The following is a 10,676-nucleotide window of genomic DNA, read 5'->3' as shown; positions in this document are numbered from 1 at the left end:
ACGCAGCCTTTCAAAAAATTAGCTTTTGAAAGTGTTAAAATTCTATCACACTCTAAAATCTGAAATAATTATGACCTTATTGCAAAAGTGTATTTCAGAATTAAAAGAGGTTTTTTCAACAACAAAAAAAAAAAAAATACAAAAGGGGGGGGTGTAGGTTTAGCATATCAGGGGGGGTACGACGACCCAAAATAAGAGCCCATGGCCCAAAGACAAAATGAGGAACCAGAGCACTTGTGTTGTCCTCCGATGAATAAAATCTCAAAAATCCTCCGTAGACCCTAGTTGCTTCTGCCATTCTTTCACTGCGAAATGGCGACGTTCCCGTTGATTCAGCGTGCTCGAAGAACAATGCTCTCTTCTTCCTTCAACCTTCGGACGCACCTTATCCATGGCCAAACCCTAACTACAAAATCTCTAAGCACCTCTGCACTTCCTCACGAGTATCAAAGATTCCCTTCCCAGCAACACCAACCACAGCCTCCCTCTGATCAATGGCAACAACATCACCCTCAACATTTCAACCCACAAACCCATTACCACAACCCTGCTCCTTCCAATCAATTTCCTCACCCTAACCATCAACCTCGCCAACACAATGTTCCTCCTCCATTTCCGGAACATGGGCGTAGCCATAACCAGTGGAATCCGCAACCCCCCACACCACAAAATCCCAACTTTCAAACACCCACTTCTCAAAATCCCAACTTTCGCCCACCCACTACCCCCAATCGATGGAACAATCAAAACCCTGCTACTACCCCCAACCAGTGGAACCCTAGGACTCAGGGGTTCCCAAACCCTAACCAATTCCAAAACCCTAATAACGAGTTGAACAACAACAATCAAGCTTCTGTTCAAGGACAAGCCCCTCATGCTCCTCCTCCTCCACCCCCTTCAATCACTGATTTGACACGTTTGTGCAAAGAGGGGAAAGTTAAAGAGGCAATTGAATTGATGGACAAAGGGGTCAAAGCTGATGCTAGTTGCTTTGACCTTTTGTTTGACTTGTGTGGCCAATCCAAGTCCCTTGAGGATGCCAAGAAGGCTCATGACCACTTTCTGCAATCCACTTTTAGGAGTGATCTCAAGTTGAACAACAAGGTGATTGAAATGTACGGGAATTGTAAAAGCATGACTGATGCACGCAGGGTGTTTGATCATATGCCCAACAGGAATATGGATTCTTGGCTCTTAATGATGCGTGGCTACTCAAATAACACCAATGGAGATGAGGCCTTGCAGTTGTTTGAGCAGATGAATGAGCTGGGTTTGGAGATCACTTCAGAGACTTTTATTGAAGTGTTATCAGCTTGTGCCAGTGCAGAGGCTGTGGAGGATGCTTACCTACATTTTGAGTCCATGAAAAGCAAGTATGGAATTGAGCCTGGGGTGGAGCACTACATGGGGCTTTTGGATGTTCTTGGACAATCTGCATATCTCAAGGAAGCTGAGGAGTTTATTGACAAGTTGCCATTCGAGCCTACGTCAACTGTATGGGAGACTCTCAAGCATTATGCTCGCATTCATGGAGATGTTGATCTTGAAGACTATGCTGAAGAGTTGATGGTTAGTCTTGACCCATCAAAGGCTGTTGCAAATAAGATCCCCACGCCACCTCCGAAGAAGTATACTGCAATTAGCATGCTTGATGGCAGGAACAGAATTATTGAGTATAAGAATCCTACTCTTTACAAGGATGATGAAAAGTTGAAGGCCTTGAGTGGGATGAAAGAAGCAGGGTATGTGCCTGATACAAGATATGTTCTTCATGACATTGATCAGGAAGCAAAGGAGCAAGCCTTGCTCTACCACAGTGAGCGTCTCGCAATTGCCTACGGTCTTATTAGTACTCCACCAAGAACTCCTCTTAGAATCATCAAGAACCTTCGTGTCTGTGGTGACTGTCACAATGCCATCAAGATCATGTCCAGGATTGTAGGGAGAGAATTGATTGTCAGAGATAACAAAAGGTTTCATCATTTCAAGGATGGTAAATGCTCTTGTGGTGATTACTGGTGAAAAATCATTATTTGAAATCCTACGTTAGCATGGATATATCATTTTCTACCCGGCATCCGTTATGTTGTGAAAACAACTGTTGTTCGTGGAAGCTTTAATACTACTAGGATAGAAAATGAAATATGTAGTATGCTCTGATTTAGAATGTATTTGCTTCTTGTTCAAATATTCCCTTAATTATTCCGTCTCTCTACTACTCAGGGCTATTACTCTAGTTCGCATCAAAATTTGCTCTTACATTGGTTTTGTATGTTAGTTTTTTGGTTTCAGCCACTTTACACTTGGCTGTATTGATTGATCCATGAAAATTTGTAGAACAAGTTTTTGGTTTTGAAAAGATGCTTAGAAGCTTCTCTTCAATCTTCATACTTAAAGACGGTGAATTGAGAAAAAAATAGCCTTTAGGTTATTAGGTACATGTATGTGATTTTGAGCTGTTAACCTTGAAATCGTTTTTCTTTGTTAAGCACTTATATGAAATTGTAATCTACAGCAGCTGGTAATGTAATAAAACACCTGGCACTGTTTGCTGGTCGTTCCTGAACCTATATTCTCCTTTCACCCCGTGCAAAAAAGAAATGACAAGTCAGAACTTTTTACACGTGGTGCAGAGGCTAAACGACTAATTTGGTGTAGTTTTACAAACTAATTACCAAAATGGGGTTGTTTTGAAACATATTACACCTTTAGGGCTGTTTTGTACGGTATCGCTATGGGCCATAGCGCCACCCGTGACACGTGGACTTTTTGAGTTTGAATATAAGCCATGAAAGCCATATTGTGTGAGTCGCTGTAGCTGCTAGAGACCTCTGAAGAGGCGCTATAGCCCATAGCGCCTCATCCTGGCTTAAATTACAACCGTTGTAGCCTATAACACCACCTTTATATAAATAATATATAATAAAAAAAATTATTATAAATATTAAAAAAAAAAATTTATAAAAATGTCTGATAAAAAACAGAAAAAGAATTTAAATTTTAAAAAATATAAACAGAAAAAATAAAGTATATAACATGAAATAAACTTAAAAACGAAAAAAAAATATAAAATATGAGGCGCTATGGCTTCCAACGCCTCGTATTTAAGAAAAATACTTAATATTTTATAAATATAAAAATTAAAAAATAATTTGTTTAAAAAAGTCTGATAAAAAAGACAAAAAAGAACTGATATTTTAGAAAATATAAAGTTAAAAAAATACAGTAATATAAAATGAAATAAAATTAAAAAGGAAAAATAAATAGAAAAAAATGAGACGCTATGGCTGGCAGCGCCTCATAGAGTCATAGGCGTTAGCACTCATAGCGCCTCAACTAGTGTTTTTTTTGAACTTTATAATATTTTTTAAATTTATTTAATGATAAAAAAAATTTTAAAAAATGTCTGATAAAAAACCAAAAAAGAATAAAGATTTATACAAATTTTAGTTTTTAAAAATAGGCATTAGAACGTGAATGAAAATTTAAAAGGGAAAAAAATATATATAAAATGAGGCGCTATGGCTTGCAGCGCCTCTTAGGCGTTACAGCTCATAGCGCCTCAAATGGCGTTTTTTGTGTAAATGTTTAAAATATTTTATAAATTTATAATATGCAAAAAAAAAAATTTTAAAATGTCTGATAGAAAAGAAAAAAAAATTGACATTTATACAAATTTTAGTTATAAAAAATAGAACGTGAATGAAAATTGAAAAGGAAAAAAAAATAAATATAAAATGAGGCGATATGGCTTGCAGCGCCTCTTAGGCGTTACAGCTCATAGCGCCTCAAATGGCGTTTTTTTGTGTAAATGTTTATAATATTTTAAAAATTTATAATATGCAAAAAAAAAAATTTTAAAATGTCTGATAGAAAAGAAAAAAAAAATGACATTTATACAAATTTTAGTTATTAAAAATAAGTAATAGAACGTGAATGAAAATTGAAAAGGAAAAACAAATAAATATAAAATGAGGCGCTATGGCTTGCAGCGCCTCTTAGGCGTTACAGCTCATAGCGCCTCCTGTTACCGCAATTTTGACCAATGACGTAGTGACACGTGGCCATGGGTGCGTTTGAGGCGCTGGGGTTCAAAGCGCCTCACGTTTTCACCGCAGATTTGGCCAATGAGAGGCTGACACGTGGCGCTGCCGTTAAGATAATTAATTTTTTACCCTTATAAAATGCAGATGGTCCCCCCCCCCCTCCCCTCCCCCACTTTTACCTTCGTTTTGTCCTCCTTCTCCGGGTAAGTTTTTGTTTATTTTCTACTTCAGTTTTTTAAATTTTGTTTTATTAAAAATTTATTTTATTTATATTACATTTTGATTAATAATAATTTATACTTTTTAATTAGATTATTGTTGATTTGGATTGCTGGATTGTTGGTGCTCGTGAGTTTCTGCATTTGAGGTAATTTTTTTTTAAGTTTTTTTTTTATAAATATTTTAAAGTCGTTATAGGATATTTAAAGTTCAAAAATATTGACTTAATAATTGTTAATTAAAATTTAGTTTTTTATTTTGTTTCTGTGTTATTTATGCAATGTGTTCAAATTTTTGATTTATCTGTTAAGTTAATTAAAATAAATTTATTTATTAGTTATATTAATTAATTATCTGTTATGTGAATTGATTTGTCTGTTATTTAATTAATTTATTTATGTGTTATGTTAATTGATTTAATTTATTGCAGTATAATTGATATTAATTAAAATAATTAATATATTTAATTTTTAAAATTATAAAATGATTTCTGTGTGATTTTTATTTATTTAAATAAATAAGTATTTTATTTATATTTGAAATTGCTTAAATTTATTTCTGTTTAATTTAAATTATTTTCGTAAATAAATATATTTAAAATATAAATTGGTATAATTTATTTCTGTGTAATTTATATTTATTAAAAAGTTAATTTTAATTTTTAAAATGATTTAATTTATTTGTGTGTGATTCATTTTTTTTTCATAAGTTAATTTATTTAATTTAATTGTGTGTTAATTTTATTTAATTAGAAAATAAGTTTATTTAAATTTTAAATTAATTTAATTTAATTGTGTGTTGTATTTATTTATGGTAAAAAATAAAAATTATTTATATTTATATTTTAAATTGCTTTAAGAACCTTTTTGAAGATACTTTTTTATAACTGTTATGTTATTTATTTTTTTCAGATTATTGTTAGTTAATTTGAATTTATTGGTGGATTTCGTCATATCAGATATTACAGGTATTTATCATTTTTAGTTTGAATATTTATTTTTCTTTTAAAATTAAGTAGTCGGTATAGGTTTTATGAAATTATTAGTTTAATTGATTAATTATTGACATTTATTTGAAAATTATATATGATGTTAGTGTGTTATTATTTATTATTTTGGTTTAATAATGTCAATGAAATTTAAAAAATAAATGATATGTTTTAAAATTATTAATTTGATTACATTTTGTTATAGATGGCATCATCATCATCATCTTCTACGGGCATGCGTGTGACATGTGGACCAGTCGACGATGATTTATTGTCGTTGCAACATATGCATGTGTCGCAACATGTTTGGAACAGAGATGAAGACAGGAGACTAGTAGCACGACGTGCTGCTCCATCGCGTACTGGAATTACAGGAATTCCACAACAAATAATTCCGTTGCTAGATCAAGCTGGTTTCGGCTGGATCGCGCGTTTGAGTTATATCAAAGTGAGTCCTGGTTTGCTAACAGCCTTGGTAGAGCGTTGGAGACCAGAGACACATACATTTCACATGCCATTCGGAGAGTGCACAATTACTCTTCAAGATGTGGGCATGCTTGTTGGTCTACCGATTGATGGTGAACCGATAGTATCTCGAGGCGATCCAAATATATTGGAAATAGGTAATTATAAGTTGACTTTAAATTATTCCTAAATTTATAGTATATTCATATAATATTAATAATAGTTAATTCTTTTGTTTGATTTTATGCAGCTCAGGAGCTGTTAGGGGTTGTTCCACCACAAACTGAAATAAAAGGACATCGCGTTAGGCTATCTTGGTTGGCAGCAATGTTTGGGGACATTCCTGATGACATAGAGGATGTAGATGTCTTGGCTCGTTATGCTAGAGCCTGGATATTACGTTATCTAGGAGGACTGCTTTTTCCTGATAGATCTTCAGCGTATGTGTCCTTTCGATGGTTGCTATTTCTGCGCGATTTAGATATTATTAGGACTTATGCATGGGGTGCAGCTGTGCTTGGATATTTGTATCGGAATTTATGCACCTCAACCGATTACAAAACCCCAAGTTGTGGTGGATTTACCCTTTTGTTACAGCTATGGGCATGGGAACGATTCCCAACCATTATGTCTTCACCATTTCCACCTATTCCTCCAGCCAGTCCAATTGGTTTAAGGTACGAGCAAATTTGGAACTTTATATTTTGACAATTAATCAGTTGTTAAAATATTAATTAATTATTTACAATATGTTTTTTCAGGTGGTCAAACACAGGGACTAAAATAAGTATGAGCGATGATATCAAATATTATCGCAAATACTTTGAGCGTACTACTAGGAAATCGGTAAGTAATTAACGTTTTGTAGTTTTAAATATAACTTTATCAATATTAATTGTATTTTAATTTTCTAATTAAAAGGTTTATTTTACAGATAATTTGGCAGCCATATCCCCCTGCTGAACAGATGCCTGCTGACTGCACACAGGGGATGCAGATTTGGGGTTCTGTAGTTCCCTTACTCTGTTTGTGTATTTGTGAATGGCATCAGCCAGATAGGGTGATGAGACAATTTGGTTGCCAACAACCAATTCCACATCCTCCAATGACTCCTACAAATGTGCATGCGTTGACCCTACGCGGCAAGGTAGACGATGACTGGGCTACAATTTTAATGCCACGGTGACAACGATTACCAACGAAAAACTCATCATGACACAGATCATAAAAGGATCCAGGCGCAATTTCCTTCATGTATTTAAGCCACCGGGGTAAAAAAGCATAAGATTCTTCCCAATCACCAAATATTTTAACAATTGCTTTTTGTTTAGCCATCCAAGCCTTCCTATATGATATCTTAAACCCAGTTTGAGATGTTATTCTTTCTTGGATAAGGCTAATCTTGATTGCTGGATCTTGGTTAACCATTCCTACATATTAAATATTCAAAATCAATGATATAAATTATTATTAATATAATATTATAAGTTGCAGTTGAGAACTTACCTTGTATAAATGATGCAATTAGCTCAGAATCTAACTTATTATGATCTTGTGACAAAGACATGTTCAAACATGTATGACGTCCACCCCATTGAGTCACTTTCCACTTGTCAGATTTCTTTGACTCAATAGCTCTCATGTACCATGGACATCCATCATGCGCATTTGGACATCTAACAACCCACTTTGTCGTTTTCGATTCAACAACATAAAAACTCTGATGCATTCTCATTGCATTTTGCTTTACTGCATTTTTTACTGCATCTTTATTCTCAAACTCTAATCCAACATATAAATCTTCGCCAATAGACCAATTATTAGCCACATCCATCCCTGGGATTTCTTCTTCATCGGGATGACTCCAATTGATATTAGTGTAGTGAGGTAAATTACCCCAAAATTGACTTCCACCTAATTTAATCATAGTAAATATTTTAAATTCAATAATGTAAATTTAAACAATATTTTTTAAACAAATAACACAAATTGTTAACAAATTTAATTTTTAAATGTTACCTTCAGTAGATGGATACATTGAAATAGGTTCAACCATTGGACTTTCAATAATAGCATCTGACTCCACGTCACTATCAGATACTTCACAATTATCGATTTCATCTTCATTTGATTCATCATTGCTTTCATATGACAATGAAACATGATAGTCTTCATCATCTTCGTCATCTTCATCTTCGTCTCTTGTCATCACCGGTGATCGTTCAATTGACAAATTTTCTAACGAAATTGTTGAAGATTCTAAGTTACCTATTTCAGCATGTAATTCCATTATTGTCATTACATTCTGACTCATAAAACCTTCTATCATGCATTGTACATCATCATCGTCACTCAATTCCAATGAAGAATATCTGTTCTCATCATGCTGTGAAACAACAAATCTGTAAGTTACAGATAATATAACTTGATTTGACTTAAGATTAAATTTGTTGTGAATCCTTCTCTTTAATATATCCAAAGTTAAACCTCGTTTAATATACATCCCTTTTTTTGGTCCCTCAAATGTTACACCTTCTGCACTTTCATACATCCTTCCAGTGTAAATATAAGCTATAATTTGATCCATGATATCTGCAGAAAAAATCAATTATTAGTACAACACATACAATTTAAATAACAAAAAATTTCAATCATAAATAACAATTTAAAACTTAACTTCACGGGAGTAAAGAACCAACCTGACTGATTTACTGAAAAAATAACAAATACCGTAACAAAATACTATGGCAGAGATAGAGTTGAGATATTGACGTGATTTTTCAGAATGGGGGTATATATAGTGTACAAGTCGCTGTAGGTCACAGCGGCTGTAATAAAAATATATGTAATATTTTTTAATTATAATATTTGCTTAAAAATTTATAAAAAAATATTAGATAAAAGAAAAAAAAAGGTTTCAAAGAAGAAAAAATGTACATTTAAAAAAATAAGTAATATAATGTAAAAAATAATTGAAAAAAAAAAAAAAATGGGGCGCTGTGAGTCACAGCGCCACTACATGGGGCGCTGTGAGTCACAGCGCCACTTGCCCCCTCTGCAACAGATCATGTAAAAAAAAAATTTTAACCGAAAAAAATAAAAAACGTGGGGCGCTGTTAGCCACAGTGCCACTTAGGTGCTGGGCCATAGCCCCTGCAAAACAAATAATGTTAAAAAATTATTTACAAAACGAAAAAAAAAAAAAATGGGGCGCTGTGAGCCACAGCGCCACTCAGGCGTGCTGGGCCACAGCGCCTCTTGAGCAAATAATGTAAAAAATAATTTAATAAAGAAAAAAAATATATATAAAAAGGGGGCGCTGTGAGCCACAGCGCCACTCAGGCGTGCTGAGCCACAGCGCCTCTTGAGCAAAATAATTTAATAAAAAAATATATATATAAAAAGGGGGCGCTGTGAGCCACAGCGCCACTCAGGCGTGCTGGGCCACAACGCCTCTTGAGCAAATAATGTAAAAAATAATTTAATAAAGAAAAAAAAATATATAAAAAGGGGGCGCTGTGAGCCACAGCGCCACTTTTGCGTGATGGGCAAGCCTACAGCGACACTGGTCCAGCCCAATCCAGCCTAAAAAAAAAAATTGCCACGTGTCATTGGTGTCGCTATGGCCCATAGCGACACCGTACAAAACAGCCCCAAAGGTGTAATATGTTTCAAAACAACCCCATTTTAGTAATTAGTTTGTAAAACTACACCAAATTAGTCGTTTAGCCAGAGCATGAAATATAAACTTACTAAAAGCAAACTTAGTCATGAATGTATGTATGCAGAGAATCTACGAATTCAATATGAAGTCTTGCTTTTCAAATATTTCATTTTCCCATTTTTTTTATTGATAAATTATAACCTTACGATGTACCAAAAAAATTATAAACTTACCTTTATGTTTAATAGGATAACCTTTTTGTGCCACTGTTTGTCAATTGATTTTTTGGGAAGCTGTTATAATCTCCTTGGATGATGAGACGCCGAGAATGAACCACTGTAATGTATATTGAATTATTGATCTTTATTTACTGATTTATCATCTGAAGTTCCTCTATGAAGCTGGTATTCAATGAATTGGTTAGCCATTAATGTATGTTGAAGATAAAATAAATAAATAAATAAATAAATGGTTAATTTCATCCTTCAGATTATAACGGTGGCATAGAAGAAGATATGTCATCCTCTACACGATGGAGGTTTTGGCATGAAATCTTTCTCGTCCTTAAATGAATCTGCCACGCTGCGTTTACGTGGAATTTTGTTCATTCTAATGCTCAGTGGGAATGTGGTATTCCTTGATGCATCAAGAAGGTCAACCATCTTTTGTCATTGGCATACAATAAATACCAACATGAGTTAGGTCTTGAAGAGTGATTTCAATGTTAATTTTTGGACTGATCTTTGGTGCATGAAAACTTCCATTGTTGATGTGTTGAATATTTCGGAGAGGCTTAAGCTCCGTTTACGGGTCTCCGTTGCTTGCTTTGTCCATAACTCTGCTTGGGCTATCCCCCAACAAATCCTCCATAAGCTCCCAAATACAATAATAGAGAGTTGAATTCTTATTTTAAAGTTTTTTTTTCAAATCTTTTTAATAAACAATATAGCTTTTCTTTTCTTTCTATAGACTTTTAGATAAACATTCTGTTTTAAGAAATTTCTTTTTCTCTTTAAAACAAACTTGTAAAAAGAAGAAAAGAGAAGATATAAACACAACAATTTTATATTAATTTGTCTTAATTTAAGACTATGTCTAATTCTCACTAACCCACTAAAAATTTTCACTAACTTAATATTGGTTACAATTTTTTTTAGTGAAATATCTTCAATTTCAACATAGAATATTCTTTGACTTATTTTTCTAAACAATATAATAGACATTCTCTATATAAAATATTTTCAAACATCAATCACTTTCACTAAGAAAATGTTTGGATGAAAGCTTACAAACA

At 33.6% G+C, this 10,676-nt stretch overlaps 2 protein-coding genes across 2 annotated transcripts; both read left to right on the top strand.

Moving 5' to 3' along the window:
• The first annotated feature begins 243 nt into the window (after positions 1–243).
• LOC109803129 (Tetratricopeptide repeat (TPR)-like superfamily protein) lies at positions 244–2,215 on the top strand. Its single transcript, XM_020364581.3, has one exon. The coding sequence runs from the start codon at positions 313–315 to the stop codon at positions 2,020–2,022; it is 1,710 nt and encodes a 569-aa protein (XP_020220170.1). The 5' UTR covers positions 244–312; the 3' UTR covers positions 2,023–2,215.
• Positions 2,216–2,355: 140 nt separating this feature from the next.
• On the top strand, positions 2,356–7,366 carry LOC145955854 (serine/threonine-protein phosphatase 7 long form homolog). The gene is made up of 5 exons (XM_083071129.1): positions 2,356–4,413; positions 5,177–5,876; positions 5,969–6,395; positions 6,480–6,564; positions 6,653–7,366. Exons 2-5 carry the CDS (start codon positions 5,459–5,461, stop codon positions 6,902–6,904), a joined length of 1,182 nt encoding a protein of 393 aa, XP_082927255.1. The 5' UTR covers positions 2,356–4,413; positions 5,177–5,458; the 3' UTR covers positions 6,905–7,366.
• The last annotated feature ends 3,310 nt before the right edge of the window (positions 7,367–10,676 follow it).

Source organism: Cajanus cajan, chromosome 3, assembly GCF_000230855.2.
Source record: "Cajanus cajan strain Asha chromosome 3, NIPB_CcT2T_4, whole genome shotgun sequence".
Lineage (NCBI taxonomy): Eukaryota > Viridiplantae > Streptophyta > Magnoliopsida > Fabales > Fabaceae > Cajanus > Cajanus cajan.
Note: the sequence above shows the minus strand (reverse complement) of the source record. Positions and strands in the feature narration are given on the sequence as shown.